The 22,095-nt window shown below is 41.5% G+C and overlaps 2 protein-coding genes across 3 annotated transcripts in view; one reads left to right on the top strand and one right to left on the bottom strand.

Annotated features, from left to right (window-relative positions):
- Positions 1-244, bottom strand: part of tbck (TBC1 domain containing kinase) — a 49,472-nt gene extending 49,228 nt beyond the window's left edge. Inside the window, exon 1 of the mRNA XM_084559260.1 lies at positions 108-244. Coding sequence (XP_084415386.1) covers positions 108-131 — 24 coding nt within the window. The 5' untranslated portion in view covers positions 132-244. The remainder of the gene's footprint in view (positions 1-107) is intronic.
- On the top strand, positions 144-13,304 carry aimp1a (aminoacyl tRNA synthetase complex interacting multifunctional protein 1a). 2 transcript variants are annotated; one of them, XM_084559279.1, is made up of 7 exons: positions 144-262; positions 4,650-4,780; positions 5,128-5,241; positions 7,043-7,201; positions 9,889-10,094; positions 11,314-11,482; positions 13,011-13,304. In XM_084559279.1, coding segments are annotated over exons 1-7 (948 nt in total). In that variant the 5' UTR covers positions 144-260; the 3' UTR covers positions 13,178-13,304. The 2 variants fall into 2 exon arrangements, with proteins under 2 accessions (XP_084415405.1, XP_084415404.1); XM_084559278.1 differs by having other exon boundaries at positions 9,886-10,094.
- The last annotated feature ends 8,791 nt before the right edge of the window (positions 13,305-22,095 follow it).

Raw genomic sequence — 22,095 nt, 5'->3', positions numbered from 1 at the left:
TAGAAATTATATACCGGCAATTGCGGCGGACTCCTAAATCTGGTCGCCAGCAGTCGATCTATAGAACATGTGGCTAGGGAAGACAAACGCAACGTCTACGTGCTTACGTCGCATCCGTATACAGCATCCATCTATCCGCGGGGTCCTGAAAGAGGCTGCCTGCGGCTAGCTGCTAGCTGCCTGTCCGCTAACGTTGGAGAGAAGCAGCTGTCAAGTCCCCAGCCCTCCCCGAAACGTGCTGGGGTTGCTCCTTTGAGTCCATGTAAGTTTTAAAATGCTTATATTTTACTGCTTGATCTAACTATTTCTATTTCTATTTCTATTTCTCTGTACGTACCAATGCTAGCAGCTTGAGAGCTAGCCCAAAATGAAGTAGATTCCAGTGCAGAGTTGTTTGTCTGACCCGGCTAATAGCTACCTGATTTAACTGACGCAATGTTAACTAATGTTAAGTGACACCCATTCATCACAGTATTTAGTTGATTGTAATCTAGTGATAAATATTGCTTAATACTTAGTTTTATTGCAACGTCTCATAAACTATTGTCAGACACTGTATTAGTATAAGATTATTAGACTTTTTAAGAAAATAGTCTGTTTCCTTTGCTAATAATGAGTTATTAATTGTGTATTTTCTGTTGACAAGAGCCAGAAACGCAAAAGGTTTGAACATAAATTCTACACAGTGGTGTAAAACAAAACAAACAAAAAACAACACTAGAAAAGGAAAATGAGAAAAGGTCCATCATACTTAACTCACAAAAATACACTCATCGGACACTTCATTAGGTACACTACCGAATCTACCCCTATACTATATAGGACTGCTGTAATTTTCAGTTTATGTTGAAACAGTGTAGTAAAGGTAGTAAGGATGTAATTCGTGCTGCTGTTAACCTGTATTGAATTAAACACACACGTGTTTCTGTCCACTAACTACAATGTTGTTGTCAGAATAACAGAAACGTGTGTCCATACAACACAGTGCAGTTAAGTGGTACTAGAAACCATTGCCTCCAAAAATTTAAAATACGGTTAAATCAGATGCAGAATACAATAACATAACCTTTATGAATTTAAGATTTAGTGCAGGACTACACTCACCGGCCACTTTATTAGGTACACCTTGCTAGTACCGGGTTGGACCCCCTTTTGCCTTCAGAACTGCTTTAATCCTTCGTGGCATAGATTCAGCAAGGTACTGGAAACATTCCTCAGAGAGTTTGGTCCATATTGACATGATAGCATCACGCAGTTGCTGCAGATTTGTCGGCTGCACATCCATGATGCGAATCTCCCGTTCCACCACATCCCAAAGGTGCTCTATTGGATTGAGATCTGGTGACTGTGGAGGCCATTTGAGTACAGTGAACTCATTGTCATGTTCAAGAAACCAGTCTGAGATGATTCGCGCTTTATGACATGGCGCGTTATCCTGCTGGAAGTAGCCATCAGAAGATGGGTACACTGTGGTCATAAAGGGATGGACATGGTCAGCAACAATACTCAGGTGGGCTGTGGCGTTGACACGATGCTCAATTGGTACTAATGGGCCCAAAAGTGTGCCAAGAAAATATCCCCCACACCATTACACCACCACCACCAGCCTGAACCGTTGATACAAGGCAGGATGGATCCATGCTTTCATGTTGTTGACGCCAAATTCTGACCCTACCATCCGAATGTCGCAGCAGAAATCGAGACTCATCAGACCAGGCAACTTTTTCCAATCATCTATTGTCCAATTTTGGTGAGCCTGTGCGAATTGTAGCCTCAGTTTTCTGTTCTTAGCTGACAGGAGTGGCACCCGGTGTGGTCTTCTGCTGCTGTAGCCCATTCGCCTCAAGGTTCGACGTGTTGTGCGTTCAGAGATGCTCTTCTGCATACCTCGGTTGTAACGAGTGGTTATTTGAGTTACTGTTGCCTTTCTATCAGCTCGAACCAGTCTGGCCATTCTCCTCTGACCTCTGGCATCAACAAGGAATTTGCGCCCACAGAACTGCCGCTCACTGGATATTTTCTCTTTTTCGGACCATTCTCTGTAAACCCTAGAGATGGTTGTGCGTGAAAATCCCAGTAGATCAGCAGTTTCTGAAATACTCAGACCAGCCCGTCTGGCACCAACAACCATGCCACGTTCAAAGTCACTTAAATCACCTTTCTTCCCCATTCTGATGCTCGGTTTGAACTGCAGCAGATCGTCTTGACCATGTCTACATGCCTAAATGCATTGAGTTGCTGCCATGTGATTGGCTGATTAGAAATTTAAGTTAACGAGCAGTTGGACAGGTGTACCTAATAAAGTGGCCGGTGAGTGTATATTAGAATTTATTTATTTTCACTAGTGTACCTAATGAAGTGGGCAGTAAGTGGCATATTAAACCATATATTGAAATAAAATTCCTTGTAACCCTTTAACAGCATATTATTAACAATAACAAAACCACAGGGTATTTTCTTTACATTTATATGTCAGTTTTTTAGTAGACGGATATATTTCATGTTAATACTGCCTTATCTTGCATTGTCTCATCCTGACATAGTAGCTTTTTACCAACACTTAGCCAGAGACATAGGAATAAAAGCCCTATGAGGTACGTTATGGCCTAATTGACCGTGCTTGATGATCTAACTACTGAATGACGCAAAAACTCTTTGTCATCAGGATCCTTAGGGACATCTTCATTTGCAGCCCAGACAGATACATCTGTGTCACCGTGGCTCTGTTTAGGCTTTATAATAGTGAGACAACACAGCTGTCATGTCGTCAAACAGGAAATTACCATGTTTCCCTCTGTAATTTCCGTCCTGCATGCTATTATTTAAAATTTTAAAGCACTGGACAAACAATGTTCGTTTAAATCATTCTTGACATTTCATGGTTTGAGGAACACTGGGGAGCTCAGTGCCTAATTGGGAAAAAACATTGCTCACAACCCGAGGTATGCATCAGAGGGTTAAGTCAGGCACAAGTACTAGTAATTACGACTACAGATTTATTATAAAACTGCCAATCATGCCTGTGTTTTATCCCAATAAAATCCAAGTAGGAAAGCAATTGTTTTTTAAAGCCACTACATCTGGCTCTGAAGGGTTGACTTCCTCGTGGTTTCTTTTAAATTAAAACATGTAGGGCCCTCTAATGCCTTCAGGTGGTGCTGGCACGCTGCACTCTCTTTTCGCTCATTAATGGCCTGGTTGGCAGACAGGTAGGTACTGAAGTATCCGAGGGAATTAAACCATGAAAAGAGGAAACACTGTTATCCTGACCGGTCTGCTTACACATCACCACCATACCAGAGCAAACTGGCGGTTTATTTGACAGACTTACATAGATGATTCAAACCACTTGTGCAGCCTGTGTCTAATTGTCTGTGATTATCCGAATTATTTAAATATGAGCGTGTGTGTGAATGTAAGATGACTTTTAACCTGTTAAATATACTGTATGTACTATTGCAAACCAAACTCAAAGATGTTGTGTTTCATAGAGTGAAGACAGGTAAATTAGGATGACTGAAAGCCTACATCATGTTTCACATTGTTAACACATTTGGCTGTTTCCATCTCTATGCTGCAGACCATACCTCGACCCTAGGATCCACTTTTCAGCGGTTATCCAAATGAGATCAGCCTCTTTTTTTATGGATCTTGTTATTACTCCACCACTGGTCCTGTTTAAATCAATTCAGTTTCTCCAAAAAAAAAAAAAAAGCTTTGATCCTTGATTTTATCAACTCCAGCGCTTTTGTGTTTCTAATTTCCTCATCCCCCAACATTTTGTTTTCATCTTGGGCCAGCTGTTGTTTTCCAGCACCTCCCTGTAATATGTGTATGAAGTTTTTCTTCTCCGTGCCTCAGCCTTTTAAAAAATCCTTCTTTTCCTCTTCTTCGAGTAACAAGGGTGGACTGGGTGTCATTTTATCACTTGTTACTGTGAAAGGCTGGAATTCAACCAAGAAGTTGACCAATCTGACTTTGTTTGAAATCAATCAAGATCTTCCACTCTCTTTAAGTGAAAATCAACAGCTGTTGTTCTTTCTCAGCATGCTTTTTGTACAGAGGTCAAAGTTTTCTCCAGTCAAACCAGTCTAAGTACAGCAATCCAAAAAATCCCATCACTACATGGTTTATATCTACTGAGTCTGCACATTATGAAAAATATATGAATATAATTGCTCTGTAAGGTAACCCAATCAGGTCTTTGCTGTAGTATTACATAAGGATATTGTAACGCAACCACGGCGTTGTGTGTGTACTCAAATAGTACAATTTGACGCTCTACAGTCGGAGCAGACCTGGAACTCAGCCCACGTTTGTGGAAATTACAATGTTCAGTCTTTGTTGAGACTATCTGAGAGCAGTTGATTTTACTCTGTGGTCATTTCGGAGGCTGTAGTTTGTGGTCGAGTTGTGCTGGAATGCAAACCTTGTAACTCAAACATATCTGTGGAGATGCCAAGCATGTTGCTCAGAGTGCCATCTCTTAGTGTCACACAAGCTTGTTTAAAACAAGGGGTAGGGTGACTGACTGTTCAGGCAGAACTGACTCATTTTGCACTAATAAAAACATTGTTGTTTGGCCCTGATCTTTACCGAAACCATTTTGTGGTATTGAGATCGTCTGTTTTTGTTCTTCTTCCTGGCAGGTTTTTAGTTCGCTCATTGGTCAAGATGTCAAGTCACAATCCTTTATTGAGGCTGGAGCAACGGGCTGCTGAGGCCGACCAGATCATCGAGTACCTCAAACAGCAAATCCACTTACTCAAGGAGAAAGCCAGTAAGACATGCACACACAAAAAAAAAGATTATACATTATACAGACAAAATGTCAGCAGGATGAAGTACATTTATCTTTAATAGTGAGGTTATATTTCCGCATTTGTCCAAATAGGCTACATTTATGTACGAGATGCTTGGTTGTTAAGACTGGGACAAATAATAAAGGCTGTAGGAGTTTAAGAAGTACTTTTGGATGTCTTTTTTTTTTTTATTTTTTTTTTTACCCTTAATCTCCACAATAGGCACAAAATTAATTTCAGTAGCCAACATATTTTACTCTGTACTTGTTAAACAGTTCTTGAAATGTCTGGTGGGATGTTGAAATTGACTTCTTCCGTGTCTCAGTCGTCCAGGCCAGCGTGAGAGAGGAGAAGAAACTGATGGTGGAGAATGCCAAATTAAAGAGTGACATCGAGGAACTGAAGAAACAGCTGCTGGAGAAAGAAAAGAGGAGGGGAGGTATGTCGAGTTTTCCCAGGGTCGCAGATCATATGTTTGTTTGTCTTTTAAGAAGACCTTGATGTTGTTATCCTTTATATCTAGTTATAGAAGTGGTTGTGCGAGTCTGACTTAGCAGCATTTGAAGTCAGTTGTTCCTCATTAGAGCCTTTGTTTGGTTTATGCTATCAATGATAACATCTTGTGCGTTCTCGCCTCAGCCCATTATAAGAAACTCTCTCTTTTTTTTTTTTTTTTTTTTTATTATCAGCCTCCATAGTTCTCCGAGAGTCTCCATTAGTGTGATGGGGACAGCATGTGTGTCATCTGTTGTGCCTCCGACATACGTTGACATTCAAGGGCCCGACCACTCAGATGATTTAATGTTTTCCAGAAAGAAGATGCAGGGATGAAAGGGGGCTGGAAGAAATAAGTAATTTAACCTTGCAAAAAGAAACAAAACACAATATATTTTAGGAACGTTCCAGTACTCTCAAGAGGTTTTTCCACATTGTATGTAATTGTGGTGTTTATTGTTGGGGGTTTCTCTTCGATGCCTTTAAGGTGGCTTCGATAGCTTCATCCAAACATGTGTAAATATGGACCCTTTTGAAAGGAAATCCAATCTCTTTTCCTGATTTGTTATTGAGATTAGAATAGGAATGTGAGTATAATAATGGCCTGAGAATTGATTTTTCTGCAGCCAAGAGACAACAGTTTGGTGACAATGGAAGATAGTGATCAAATTCCCTTTGACGCCTTCTTTGTTCGAAAATCACTTCGGTAGCTGCATCAAACCCACGGAAAACTAAATATTTTGGACCACACTTAACGGATAGTTGAATATTCACACATCCAGCAGACCTTAAGAAATGTTAGATGCATTTTTCTTAGGGTTTCCGGCCATCTGATGAATGCGGGTCCAGTGTTGAAAAAACGGATGCATAAGGCAGCTTAATCCAAGCATCTACAAAGTTGGGTGATAATTACTTTTGAGCCACGTTGACTAGTGCAGCTAGTCTAACCGATATCACAGTTTTGCAAGTATATAAAATATGTCAGGGTTAATTCTGGGAAATTTTGGGAAACGTCCACATAATACCCAAGACATCCGTGCAGCCATTTCATCTTGTGGCTGAATGTTTAACTCACCGTTTGTATTGCATGTAATATCATCCAGTTTTGCTCTAAATGTAAAGAAAACCTCACGGGGAAACTAAATGGGAATGACAGGGGTTTAAGAGGTCATTGCCTGTAATTCCAAGGTAAACCGGAAAGGTCCTGATCTCAGGTCCTAACATAGAATTAAGGCAATTAAAAGTATTATGGTGACGGTGGTGTGCCTGCAGACCGATGTTTGTCAGACACAGGCACTCGATTTTGTAGGACCTCCAAACATCAGGCGCCTTAAATGAGGGGTTATTTTTTTCTAGAGAGTTATTGTAGGACATTGTTCCCAGCTTCATGGTTCCATTTCCTTGTTTCATCAGCTTGGACACTGTCATTTTCCCATCCAAACTGTTTGCATCAGGAGAGCAGTCCTCCCACTGGGTGTGTAAATAAAGCTCCTCCTGTATCATTTCATTGTGTTATTATGTTGACGCGACCAGCTCTGTGCGTGAAAAGGGACAACTAAGAAGAAGTAGTAATGTAAATGTTCTTTGTTTTGCAGCCATGTAAATATTCCCTTGCTTTCGCAGAGAATTTGGGATAGGACGAGCCTGCGCAGATGATAACAGTCAGAAAAGGCAACACGTAGCATCTATGATTCACTGTTTAACCATTTTGTTTGACTAACATGTTGCACATGTTCTTCTTGTAGTGCGGGAGATAGCCGTGCCATCTAATGACGCCAGTGTTGAGTGCAGTTCGAAGCCCACACCCTCTGGTCCAGCACCCTCTGCTTCCTCTGCTGCCGCTGCTGCTGCCCAGAAACCCTCGCCCAAAGAAGAGAGTAAAAAGAAGAAGCCAGAGAAAAAAGGTAACGGGTGTATATGTGGCAAACTGAGGCTTTTGTTAAAAATTCTCTGAGGTTTTCACATTTAATGAAAACATGACTCGCTATTGCAACGTTTGCGTTATTAGTTTATTTTCATTCTGTTTGCAGATTTACACTCACTTGTCAGTTCATTAGATGCACTAGTGAAAACAAATGTTTTCTGAGATAACAGTCCTGCACCGAATCTAAAGTTCTCGTTTAAGGTACTGCAGGACTAGACGCCATAACCTACACACGTAGCCTACGCCAGTGTGAGCCATTTATACTTGTGCGCTCGTCAGTCTGGCTCGCTCTGTAAAAACAACACCCAAACGCGTTTTCTGTGTCTTTTTCCCCAGTCAGGTTCATTTTTGTTTCTACTTCCTGCTTCTCTTTCAACAATGGCGACTGAAACTTTCTCAGAAATTTCACCGAAGTCGACTCATACAAATCTTTGTATCTCCTCAGCTGACCTCTCCTCAGTGTGTTACATCTTTATTGATCCACAACAATCAGTTCTAAAACTACTACCAAGCGGACCAATCACAGCTCTCGTGGTCTGCGTTGTCGCGACACCTAGTAACATTTCTGGGGAGGTGCACGTCAGGCTACGGCATTTCTGGGCTGTCACAGTTGCTGTGCCGTGAAATTGACGCAGAAGCATAACAGCCTACAAGCTTCATGAAGGTTATGGTATGTTGAACTGTAATGTGTTGTACCAACACATCACCACCCTATTTTAGTCAGTGGAGCACCACAGCAGCGTCCTCCAAAATATTAATGCAGTTAATTTACCACCTGTTTAAAGCGTCTGCAACATAAATTAAACATTATAACAGACATGAAGGTGGATTCAGTGCAGCTCTGTTATTTTAGAATACAGTCGTTTTCACTATTGTACATAATGAACTTTCTGGTGAGTGAATGTTGTGCATTGAAGCAGTAAAAGTGAAAACCATCCATCGCAACTGTGAGATTCATTTACTAGACTTACCTTTCCGTCAGTATCTGGCTAGACGGAACACTTTAAACGTAATCTGACCTTTTGTGAACCTGCTTCTCTATTTTATTTTCTAAGATGAGGTGAGAATGAAAGTGAGATCTCTGAGCTTCAGTGGAAAAAATGTCAATTGAAGTTTGATTAGTTAAGGAATCTTTGTCTAATTTCAGACGTTTTAGAGCACACGCCCGCATAAAATAAAATGAATATCGACTAATTAGCAGTAAATCACTCAGATATTTAGTTCTGTTTCAGCAATATGCTATTTGAGCTCATTTGGTGGACTGTCGGTCACGCACAGGCAACAGCCGGCTCTGGATGTGTTTATAATTTAGAAAGAGGAAGCAAAAGGACACTGACAAATTCATTGGAGATTCTGGCATTGCTCACATCCAGACATCGGGACTGTTACTGAAACAGGCGTCGGCCTCGTGATAAAATGTTGAATTCTTTGATACCTCATTCTTTAGAGCAGCTTTGTTCCCGCCTCATCTAAACAGTCATCGCTCGCCGGGCTACAAGACCCATGAGCAACTGGAGACGAGTTCTGGTAATGTTATGTCGCTGTACTGTCATCACAGCAGAGCAAAGTTTACTCGGTGGTAAAATGAATGAATTAATATCAAAGGCAGAGTTTGGAATTCATAAGAGCCGGTGTGGGTGCGGACGAATGATTAAAGACCGCAATCTACTGGAATTAAAGTGTGTAAGCAAACCAGGCGAGTGAAAGCTGCTCCGTCCCCAGGGAGGAAGCATCTGCTATTCCGCTATGTCACTGGATCACATAGCACTCGCCTTCGGCCAAATGGGGGGATTGGTATTGTCATTTAGTGGAGCTGTGCATTCTGGGAAGAGGTGAAAAAGTAATTGTCTTTTCCAAAATTCTTCATTTGCTCATGGATCAGATGAAACGCATGCCACCCTGCGGCCTTTAACTGGAAGGCTTTCTTTTCATGCACGGAGGAAATTAAATCAGATGCTCGATAAATGCCAGTGTTGTTTCAACTATGATTTGTTTTCTGCAATATTTCTTGAAAAGACACCAGTTGGCTCAAATGTTCTCACTGCTTTAAAACAAACACTTCCTAAAATATCGTGCGCGTTTATTGTAACACAATGAAAACCGTCACAGATGCGTCTCTTTAAAAAACCTTTCTCTTGACACATGATGAATAGCTGCGGCCCGACTTTTCGTTTTTAACAAACAAAATGCTCAACCGACGTCTGTGAAGACTCTCAGTCATCCGAGTCGTGATGTGTTTAAGTATTTAAAACAATGCAACCGCTGGATTTGCTTGAATCTCTTGAAGATGTTTCATCTCTAATTTAGAAAGCTTCTTCAGTTCTAAACATCTCCCAGGATGGCTTAACACCGATTCAAGCCTCGAGCCTGGTGAAACTAACAACTCATGTGTTTGTTGGGAAGTTGGCGGCCATATTGCTGTTGTCGAGAATTGGCTAAATTAATCTCAACAACCCTACAAGAGGTTTAAAGCCTGGGAGTCCCAACAGTCTCTTTAGATCTGAAGAAACCTTTTCGGATGAGAGGTGTTACATCTTCAGAAACCTTCAACCAAGCTGTCATACCAAGCTTTTATTCATACCGATTACAATAACAGCACTGAAACACAGGCTTTCAAGAGTGTTTTCTGTTGGTGTAATAGTAGACCCTGTTCTTTGATGCCAGGAGGAGAGAAAGCCGAGAAGAAGCAGGCAACACCCAGCCAAGAGGAGGCCAAGGTGGATGTGTCCCGTCTGGACCTGCGCGTCGGACGTATAATCACGGCCGAGAAGCATCCGGACGCCGACAGTCTCTATGTGGAGCAGGTCGATGTGGGAGAGGCCTCTCCCAGGACGGTGGTCAGCGGACTAGTCAAGCATATACCGCTAGACCAGGTACAGTAACAACTTGGTAAACCGATGATGAAATTACCAGGGAGAAAGCTTCCTATAGTGTTTCTCTTCACCAAAGCAGATGCAGAATTCAATAAAACTTGGGTTAGCTTTACGGATTCCAACAGAGATTGTGTTTGAGTGTGATCTTTAGTATATACTTTAGCATATAAATGTCTCCCGATGGTCATCATAAGGATTTTATTGGTCCATTTAAAGGGATTTCTTAGGATTGTGTTAATAGTTCCTTTGGGAATACCAATCTTTATGTCCCTCATATGATTTTCTTCTAAAGTAGACTCATTTGTATGCTATATTTTATCTTAAATGAAATGCATCATTTACTTTTATGGCCATCATTATTTCTGAGTTTGTCTTTTCTCATTTCATAACTAGGGAGCGTGTAGATGTCGTATATCATTTAAATGGAAACAATATTCCAGTAAAAAATTAGCTTATGCCTAAGAAATCATGCTGGGAAGTGACACTAGCTTTTACTTGCAAACAGACAAACACTAGACCATTAACTCCTTAGCTGCTTGATTTGTTTTGCAGAAGTAACTCGCCCCGATTCAGTGGCTGCCCTTAGAAAGAAAACTACTGCTGCCCATTACTCACAGAGGCAATAAATCTAAAATCAAATTCCTTGTTGACTTTCTTGTTAGCCGTCTTCATTATAGGAACTGTTATCTATTTATCAAGCAAACAGAAGAGACACATCAATGATTTTGTGTTTGTACTTTTGGATAAATAATGAGCACCATTCAGAAATACAAGTCTTTGACTAATCATAGCGCATACCAAACTAATCTTAAACCAATCACAAAACTGCCTAGAGATGAAAAATGTAAAACTATCACCAGAATGTTTCAATTTTAAAACAGTCAAGAGATGCTGTGTTTGTTTCTGAGATCTGGAGTACATAATCCCATGAAATGCCATTTTTCAGCTTTTGTAGAGTTTTGTTAAAGTTCGCCAAGTGACAGCGGTCTCTAAGCTCAAACGTCGAATGTTTTCCCATTTGGTGCCTTTGGTTTATGAGGCCAACAAACTATACAACCTTGAACACAGTTTAGATTAAGAAATTGGAAATTGTCATTATGATTGTTTTTGTTGGTTTATGAAGTTCTGCGTCACTTCTCGGTGCAATCAAACTGACCACAGCATTTAAAGGTTTTTCTGGGTGCATGGGCTGTGAGAATGTATTTAATCTTGTTTGCAGATGCAGAACCGAATGGCCGTCCTGTTGTGTAACTTGAAGCCGGCCAAGATGAGAGGAGTGGTGTCCCAGGCTATGGTCATGTGTGCTAGCTCTCCAGAGAAGGTGGAAATCCTCGATCCTCCAAGTGGAGCAGCACCAGGGGACAGAGTCACTTTCCAGGGCTTCCCAGGTACCATTGCCCACATCACTATGGAGGTTATCTGTCAAAATCAAACTGGTCATTAGGATTTAGGAATATATGTTGCAACCATTTCAAACCAAAGAGGCACTGGAGATTATTCTTTAACCACAGAGTAAGTGTGAGTGATCAGTGTCGCAGAATTTCCACAAAATGTCTCTGTTTTTAGGAAATGAAGGGTGTCGTTGAAACTTAGGACTGCCAGAAACAACTTGGCAGTTTGAGCCCTCGTCCCTCTGAAGACACCAATCATCAATCAGTGGGATTTTTAGACCCCACTGAAAGCTCTCATTAGTTGACTCCTCTGTTCTGTTTGGTGATGGTGGCTAAATGGCCTGTGACTGCTGACTTGACAGTCTAATCAACCCTTAATTGCTAAGAATGGAACTTAACAATTTGTTTGTTTGTTGTTAGCCGGAAAGATAAGTGTCCTAATTGTTCTACCAATATAAAAGTGAGTCTTATTCAGTATCTATGAACCTGTCATCAAGCTAGACCATGCAAGAGCCAACAGCCCAGCTGCATTCAGCCCTGCAGTACATTTGTCACAGCCTCTCTAAAAGCTGTTTGATTCACAAGGGCCCCCTTTAGCCAGAACATTTTTTATGGACACTCCATTTTTGCATGCCAAGTTTATTTGTTTTCCAACAATATGTTAAAAATTTAGGCTGTTTAATGGGGAAGTAAGGGGTGAAAGAAAGTTTTGTCCTCTTCCTAGTTTCCCTCTTTTCACCCCACCAAAGCTCTATAGCGCAGATTCAATTACAGCTGGTGTGAGTACATGGTTGTAATTGCTCACATTTCCCCTTTCTAACTGGCCCAGTACTTTGTGCTCGAACTTAAGAATGTATGCAAGTTGCTCATCAAAACCTCTTTCACGCTTCTGATCAAAACTGATTGTTGCCACTCTTGGGTTGTAAACCAGCCGAAATTGCGGCCTTGGGAAATGAAACACATTTGTGTCCTCTTACCCTGGAATGGTTTGTGTGGAGCGGGGGAAAAAAGTCAACACCAGACAGAAGCCAGCCAGCACCGGCCATGAATCTCCACAAGTGCCAAGCAACATCAAAAACAAAGCCATCATAAAACAAGAGCCTCACCTAATAGTTTTCTTTGGATGCGTATTTAGATTCTGAGAAATGCAGCCGAGATGTTTTGAATTATGGTGAAGAACAAATGTCAGCTGTAAAGAGCTGAGAGAAAAAAGGCTAATTGAATACCCATTCACAGTTCATATGGGAGCAATAAAATAGAAATTAACCAGACAAATCATGAAAATAATTGTTGATCGCAATTTGTTTTGGGTTTAGCTTCTCATATGGATTTTATCTGTAAATGCTGACCCTGAAATATCCCCCAAAAAATCATAAATTAACACCGTCTTTAGTGAATGAATGCAGATTAGGTTATACAAGGACGTGGCAGATCACGAAAAGTTCAGAAAACATCAGTCCCAGATCCATAAATCCAGCATGTGTGGATTGAAACCTGATGGATCTAACGCGTATCTTGATTGCAGGTGAACCAGACAAAGAGCTGAACCCCAAGAAGAAGGTGTGGGAGCAGGTTCAGCCGGACCTGCTCACGGACGGCCAGTGTGTCGCAACCTACAAGGGAGCCGCCTTTGAAGTCGCCGGCAAGGGAGTGTGCAAAGCTCAGACAATGAGCAACAGTGGAATTAAATAAAATAGCAGAGCTGCTTGAATTAGCTCTGTGTTTACTCGGCAATCATCTCCAGCGGCGACTGCGATGGTGTTGAGAAACACGATGATGGGAAGTGAAGGCTTTGAAGATGATCAATAAAGAGTTTTGAAAATTATCTTTAGTTTTGGAGTTTGTCCAATGACTATCGGCAATTTTTCATCCCTTAACTACTCACAGTCATGGTCTGTAGTGTGATTAGCTTGATTGTGCTGATTTTGAGGTTATGACTCTAAAGGGCAAATCTGACTGGATTGAGAAGGTTTACACTTCAACTAGTCATGGGCATTTTAATGAGCTGAAGAGGAAATTGGGATGTAGTACTACAAAGCCAAACAAAAACATATCAGATTCTCCGGCTCTTTGAGGTGGATGTTTAGATGTTTCTCAGCCTTGGCACTCTAATCTCCCGGCCCGCCCGTCATTATCTCAACCTTGACGAAGTGATGCCAGTAGCATGTGCTTCGTTTTACTGTCCCCTTAAAGAGAAAACGCCTACCTTCCTCCGGAAGTATCGGTCTGTGCACGAGAAACAGAGCTGTGCACCAGAGCCTGTAATGTTACATCAACAGTAATTAAGGCCATCCGTGCTGCACAAACATCTGTCATGTGTCAGTGCAGACCATCGCGCAGGACTTGCTTCGGGACGAGCGCTCCCAAACAAGAAAAAGCTTTCACTCGTTTTCAAACACACACTTTTCCGTTCCGCTGCGAGGTGGAGAAATGAAGAGTAAAACGTCAGGTGAATTTTTGAAATCTGGTGCTCATTATTTCTTTGTTAGAAAACATTTCTCATTCATAAAAAGAAAACATAATTATCCACCAAGATTTTCATGTGTTGTGCGTGATCGTTTCTCGACCCAAGAATAAAACGACAAAATAAAAATCAAGGGTGTGCGGAGCTAAGAATTCCACCAACATCTGCTTAAAAAGTAGTAAATTACCATGCCGGCAACAAGTTTGCAAAACAGAGTCAACTTGTATCAGTGATTACCCTTAGGTTAACTCTCCTTGACTCGAGATTCAAGAAAGAGTTGATTGTCACGTGCACAATATATGTTTATATAACATGTTTCCCCGTTTGCCAATGAAACAAAACTCTAATAAATAGTTCTCGTTTTAAAGGCACACATACTAAATGTGCACACCATTAATGGCTGGACCTGCTTTAGGTGCTTCATACCGTGACTTAATGAAAGACTGATAAATTATAGTCTAGTTTTGTTCCAGCAACAATCTCCAACTGGTTCCCAATACCATTCTCATAACCTTCGACCACGATGTCCCATGGAAGTTATAGATTATGTGAAAAACCACTATTTCAGGCTTAGATAACATAGATGGTTTTTACTTAATGACCTCTGCTAAAGCGTATTCTCCCATAAACCTCAGTGTTCTTGTGGGTTTTTTTTACCCACAGTGATGTTGCAATTTGAGAGAAAAGTCCCTCCGAGATTTTTTGAGTCAGACATTTGTTCATGCGCTGAGTAAATTTTCGTCTGGGACTAGTGTAGGCGTGTATGTCAAGCTGTTAGCCATTCATCCCCTATATATGTGTGTGTGTGTATATATGTATATACACTGTGTTATCCATATCAGAGTATAAACGCTTCCTCTATTCTGTGTTAAATGAGCTTGGGCAACACGGGATAGTGTTGTGAGGCTGTAATTACTGACTACACAAATAGCTGGTTCACACATTGCAAAGGCTTTATTTTACAACCCAGCTCATGCGCCACAACATAAAGTGCACAACCGACATCAGGTTTACCAAAATAGGTTTATTTCAATTTCACAGAAAAGCAGCAAAAACAAAAAAAACAGACAGTGAAAGCCTGAAAGACAATGAAAGCTTGCCAGTGGCCTTGCTAACCTGAGCACTTGCCATGTGCCCCGCCGCAGCCATTGTAGTCATAGTGGAAGTTTGGTTTTCATTGCCATAATCTGAAAATGGAGAAGCCACACAGGTGTTGCTGTTACGATATATCATTTGCACCTCATTCTTTATCCTCCAAGTTCTGTCCTCGACTTGACCTGAGCAAAGAAAAATAACCCTTCAAGCTGGTCTTTATAGAGGTGGACACACACAAAGGCAGCAGCAGCAGCAGCCTGACTGAATAAGGAGGAAAGAAGAAAAGGATTTGGGAAACCCCCAAACGGCTCTCTGATGTGATGGGGTTTAAAGTCACCCATGAAAACAGGATTTGGTGTATTGGTAACTATGACTAACAAGGCAAATTTGATATTATTTTTCTCTAAATGTTGGATCCTGAGCCACCAGCCAGAACACCATCAAACAGCAGGGCCATGAGGAATACATTTCTCATTTCTGAGGCCAAGCGTTCGTATTTGCAGAAAGGCGTCAAAGTCGAACTATGACAGGTCTTTATGGAGGAATGCAAACCTCTGGGATAGCAGTCGCGCCTCGTATTGGACAGTACGATTTCCATTTTTTATATGGCAAGTTGTGATTCGGTGTGAATCAGGACACCGTGTGTTTCGTGATTACTTCAAGATCCTTGGATGTGCGTGGGAGCCCTGTCAAATTGATAAATGTGTTATTGTTTTGTTTTTTTTAAAGCGTTTTCCCCAACCTTATTTTCAAAAATGATGTATTAGCTGCTGATGCATTTCATTGCAATAGTTGTGTAGTAATAAAATCCTCCCATGCAAGCTGATTTTAACTGCTGGAGCAACAGTGGCCTCATGTCTCTAGCATTTGTTCTGCCACAAAGTCTTTTTGCACAGTTTGCTGCTTATATTATTCCCACAGTTACTTTTGATATTTCAAATTCTATGTTACGATGATGAGTAATTCATCTCTCGTCTTGTTATTCTGATCCCAGAGGTTGACTTGACCTTAAGGCTGCAGAACCTTTAAATCTAGACATCGTCCACTCCTGTGAGAAGCACCTTTTGTACTTCTCTTTTTTTTTGCCATGCTTGAAAGGAAGAAAGAAAGATGAGCCCACAGAGGTGAAAAGACAGTTGACTTCATTAGTGGAGAAAGTTGAAAGGATCCTCTGTTTTAACTGTTACGCAAATGCCAAGGAGAGTGGTCTCCACCAGTTTTTGACCTACTGGGAGACGAAATCGTTCGGTAAGTTCTCAGTAATTTAGTTTTAGTTTTTCATGTAGTGGTGTTGTTTTTATTATTGTCAGCAGGCATAAGTCGGATATGCTTTAAAAAAAGACAATTGCTCTACAAAAAGTTCAGTTCAGTAAGGACGAGCTGTTCCCATACGTCTTCATCCATCAGTCCCACTTCCCAATTCTTTAAAATTGTTGCAGTTCTTTTCAGTCCGTCTACTGTGCAGCCCTTCTCATCCCCATCTCCACCCTATCCTGGTTGTCTAGGGTGTCACAACCTAAGTCTCCATCAGGTGATCCGCTACACCACCAGCAGGGTCTAGATGCTGCTGCTGGTGGTGGTGGTGGTGGTCCTGTCCCTATTTACTACCTTCATCAAGCTAACCCAAGTACATGGCACAACACTTTTTAGTTTGTCTTGTGGCAATGACATCAAGAACTGTTGTTGATTCCAAACCACTATGAATACCTTCCAGGCCGCGGGCTTTCGCTAAAACACTGTTGCACCTCTGGAAATAAGGGTAAGCACAGAAGATTTGTGGGTATATAACTATAACAATGAGTGAAGAGAATCGATTGAAAAGGCGGAGCAGGGCCGTACAGTCGCACTTTCATGTGGATTTACTCACTGTGAGCAAACTCTTTGCAGTTACACCTTTTCATTGTTTTAAAAACTGACTGGTGAAGTTGGATTTTATAGGTTTTTAAGGATGCAGCAGACGGAGACCTTCAGTGTCTTTCATACTGTATATCAGTGGTTCCCAAACTTTCTCTGCTGGGCCCCCCTTTGGTACATAAGAAAATCTTCACGTCTGTAGATTGACCTACAGACCCCGGATGATGTCTTCTGACCTGGATGATGTCATCTCTGAGTGCCGCGTGTACCCGCTGCGGTCGGCTTATTTACCTGTAATTTGCTACTGCTAGCTTTTTGCAACATGGCTGAATATTTTTCCGATTCTGAGGTTGTGGATGAACCATAGCAGTAGCAAATTACAGGTAAACAAGCTGACCGTTGCGGGTACACGTGGCGCTCAGAGATGACATCATCATGTAGGTCAATCTACAGACCCCGGATGATGATAACAGGTAACTCCGGACTCAACGGGGAATAGCACTAGCATACGATAACAAAATATTGGTGAAATGAACGAGTTTCGCAGCAGATAATGCTTTATTTAGAGGCTGTGTTTCGGTGCCCCAGTCACTCCCACTATATGGATAGACGCGGATCTAAATAACTCCCGACTGACTACATATTACATGAAAGTTATATGGGTGAGTAACGATCATATTTTATGCCAGAAATAAGGTCCAGGTTGTGAAAAAACAGTAGTTCCCCTTTAATTCAGAAGGACTGATAAATAAAAGCATTAGAATATTAACCTTTCTCTGATTTAACAGGACAACATAAGATGTGTGAAATCCTCCTGCTCTCCTGCATCGTAGGAATTACCTAATGGCAAATAATCACACGCGACCAATCACCAACTTACAAATTCAGTCAATCCAAAGCTTTGTTTCTGTACCGGCGGAGGATGTGCAGAAGCATATTTTGGGTGGAAAGTACTGATGAGAGCGTTGAGGGAAAGACAAACCTCCGTGGACATATTTTGGCTGTAGTTGAAAGAGCAGCTCTTGCATGCTCCTCAGTGTGTGGTTTCATGCTTCACTAGTGTTCACAATGAACAAAATTATCCAAGCCTCTCTTTCAACTGGAGGAGATCTTTTATCCATATGATGGGCGCCGCTGGACCTTTTAAACTACATATACTGTATGAACAAAGCATCTCAGATACACAAAGTGGGTATTTTGATTGAAATCCGTAGAGCTGCGACAATTTCAGCGGTAGGAACAGTGAGCAAACTCCTGCACGCTGTCTTCAGCTGTTGCTTAATTGCTGTGACTTTCCCATCAAGGGACTTTAATTCATCAGGCAGCAGTAAGGCGTGTAACTCCAAAGGAAACAGCTGTAGGCTCTCCTCGGTTTGGTCTATGTTGTCTGACAGCTTCAACTTAAGGCAGGAAACCAATACCAGTCATAAAATAGCCAGCTGTTGAAAAGCGAGAGGGAAAAGTAGAATGGAATCATGTAAAAATATGGCTGTCAGGCAAAGAAATGAATTCATTCTTGACCATGACCTGCTCTGGAACCTTCAACCGTATGCAATGATCTCCCTCAGCTAACTGAGCTGCACAGCCGTCGTGGAAATGTGGAATTTAACAGTAACGATTATATGTAGATAATCTATCCTCAAAGGTCCGTTTGCCTGCTCTCAGAGTTTTTAACTGGAGCTTACAGTTTTAATCTTGTGCATGGAGCTGTCTTTACCGAAGCAGCAAAGGTTGACTGTAAAGTCAGCGCTTGAGATGGACTTGATGTGTGGTTGTACTACAGTGAATAAACATTTGCGATCAGATTGTTTTGTTAGACTGCTCCCAGTGGTCGGGAACAAAAAGCCCGTGCTTTAATAAACAGGTTTAAGCCATTTAAAAACAGAAATGTCTCACACATCAAATTAATTCCACTTAAGCACGTAACTGAAGTACGAAAAGTAAAAGTACTCATTGTTCAGTACAGAGCCCTGCGATAGACTGGCCTACATTGTGTAGGTCTCTCTTGTGCCTCCAAAACAGTTGTGACTCATAGAATGGACATGGGCCTTCAGAGGGTGTCCTGTGGTGTCTGGCACCAGGATGTTGTTAGTGGCGGCCTTTGGATCCTTTGGCTTGAGGGGAGGGCCCTCTGTGGATCATCCCACAGATACTTGATCAGTTTGGGATCTAGTGAATCTGGAGGCCAGGTCAACACCTTGTGCTGTTCTTCATGTTTTTTGAGTTGTTCCTAAACCGTTTTTGCGTGTGTGTCAGCTGCATCCTGCTGGGGATGGCTGCTGCCATCAAGGAGTGTCATTGCTGTGTGCCTGGTCTGGTCTAGGTGGGTGGTACATGTCTAAGTAACATCCACATGAATGTCAAGTCCAAAAGATTCCCAGCAGAACATTGTGTTGTCACAAGATGGTCAATGTTATTTACTTCTCCTGTCAGTGGTTTTAATGTTGTGGCTTTTTTTGTATTATTTGTATTAATATTATCATATAAATATAGACAATTAAAAAATGCAAAATTTGCCTTAGAATACTTGCCATAAAATAGCACAGGGTCAGCACATATAAAGCAGTTTTCTATCTTAGTGGTTTTCAGTGTTTCGTCGCTGCCATACGAGGTGCTTGCCTGCCATGTCTTGCCCTAGGACACTTCGGCATGTGCAGGGGCTGGGGATCAAACTACCAACTCTGTGATCAGTGGATAACCCACTCCACACCACCTGAGCCACAGCTGCCCACAACAGAACCTCAAAATGACTTGGGTGCAGTGTGTCCTGATTGAAACAGTTTATGGAAGACTATCTGAAGTTTGTGATTTTACTGTGTTTTACTGAGAATTAGTAGCTTGATATGTCCATTGAAGAACACTAGCAACACATGTACAGTATAACATTTCAACATTTCTCATACTAAGAGTGTAATGAGGGACATTTGAGAACATTTGTTGTTTTATGTTCTTGTCATCCAACAGTTCAGTTTTATTTGGTCTTGGTGTCTCTCTATTTATGGTCATTGTCAGTTATTTATCTTCTAAGTATTTTTCTTTTCAACTGTTTCCATCGTCAGTTCGACATTTTTTTTTAGAGCTTTCCCCTTTGTGAAGAAACCACAAAGCTACATACAGTGCATCCAGAAAGTATTCACAGCGCTTCACTTTTTCCACATTTTGTCATGTTACAGCCTTATTCCAAATGGATTCTATCATTTTTTTTCCTCAAAATTCTACACACAACACCCCATAATGATAATGTGAAAAAAAACTTTTGAGATTTTGCAAATTTATTCGCAATTACAGCCTCAAGTCTTTTTGAATATGATGCCTCAAGCTTGGCACACATATCTTTGGGCAGTTTTGCCCATTCCTCTTTGCAGCACCTCTCAAGCTCCTTCAGGTTGGATGGGAAGCGTCGATGCACAGCCATTTTCAGATCTCTCTCCAGAGATGTTCAATCAGATTCAAGTCTGGGCTTTGTCTGGGCCACTTAAGGACATTCTCAGAGTTGTCCTGAAACCACTCCTTTGATATCTTGGCTGTGTGCTTAGGGTCATTTTGTTGCTAAAAGATGAACCGTTGACGCAGTCTGAGGTCAAGAGCCCTCTTGAGCGGGTTTTCATCCAAGATGTCTCTGTACATTGCTGCATTCGTCTTTCCCTCTATCCTGACTAGTCTCCCACTTCCTGATTCTGAAAAACATCCCCACAGCATGATGCTGCTGCCACCACCATGCTTCACTGTAGGGATGGTATTGGCCTGGTGATGAGCAGCGCCTGGTTTCCTCCAAACATGACGGCTGGTATTCACGCCGAAGAGTTGAATCTTTATCTCATTAGACCAGAGAATTTTGTTTCTCATGGTCTGAGACTCCTTCAGGTGCCTTTTGGCAAACTCCAGGCAGGCTGCCATGTGCCTTTTACTAAGTAGTGGCTTCCGTTTGGCCAATCTACCATACAGGCCTGATTGGTGGATTGCTGCAAGGTTCTCCTCTCTCCACAGAGGAACATTGGAGCTCAGACAGAGTGACCATCAGGTTCTTGGTCACCTCCCTCTGGCTGGTTCAGAACTTCTTCCATTTATGGATGATGGAGGCCAGTGTGCTCATTGGGACCTTTAAAGGACCAGAAGTCTTTCTGTACCCTACCCCAGATTTGTCCCTCAAGACAATCCTGTCTCAGAGGTCTACAGTCAATTCCTTTGACTTCATGCTCGGTTTGTGCTCTGACATGCACCGTCAACTGTGGGACCTCATATAGACAGGTGTGTGCCTTTCCAAATCCCGTCCAATCAGCTGAATTTACCAGAGGCGGACTCCAAGTAAGCTGTAGAAACATCTCAAGAATGATCAGTGGAAACAGGATGCACTTTTTTATTTTTTATACAAATTTGCAAAAATCTTAAAAAAAATAAATAAATAAATAACGTTGTTATTGGGGAGAAAATGAATTTAATTCATTTTGGGATAAGGCTGTAGCATAATAAAATGTGGGAAAAGTGAAGCACTGTGGATACTTTCTGGATGCACTGTATTCTGTCCTCTGCAGCATACATCTAGACACCTGCACCTTTCCTTTCTTTGTGTTACATATTAAAAAAGGTTCATATTTGTGCTGAGTCAGGGCAGGATTTTAAACTAACCTCCACCAAATGTTCTTTGTCTCCACACATAATTGCCACAGCAGTAACCGCAGAAACCACTGAACAAGGCAACATTTACTGTGGTCCTGAGACACCTTGAGAGTTGCTGTGCTGACCACAGGAGGGCACAACCCCACCACAAAATTACCACAGCCACTACACAAAGAATAGGCTTTGTGCGCTCCATTGAAGAGTTAAATGTGCCTGATTGAGCTGACCTTTACTATTGTAAATTGTCTTTTTTTCTCTCTCTCTTTCTCTCTCTCTGTTGACATTTAAGCCAGTCTGAAGTGGCAGAAGGAAAGTCCTGCTCATGCTGAAGCATTCATTTCTGCAGCAAAGTGTAACGGGATGCAGAGGAGGAGGAAGTATTGTATGACTGTATAATTATCCTTCTGAACAAAATGCTTTGTTTGTGCTTATCTGATCCATTTGTGATACTGATCCACACCGGGCTGCTACATCTTAGCCATTCATTTCTTATCAATGAGCTAAGTGATGAAAGACAGAAATTTTAGTTTTCAAAAAAAAAAATCTAATCCATCAGAACCGAGTAAATGAGGATGTGGTT

The sequence above is a fragment of the Chelon labrosus genome, assembly GCF_963514085.1.
Source record: "Chelon labrosus genome assembly, chromosome: 2".
Lineage (NCBI taxonomy): Eukaryota > Metazoa > Chordata > Actinopteri > Mugiliformes > Mugilidae > Chelon > Chelon labrosus.
This window is presented reverse-complemented; position numbering and strand designations above follow the sequence as displayed.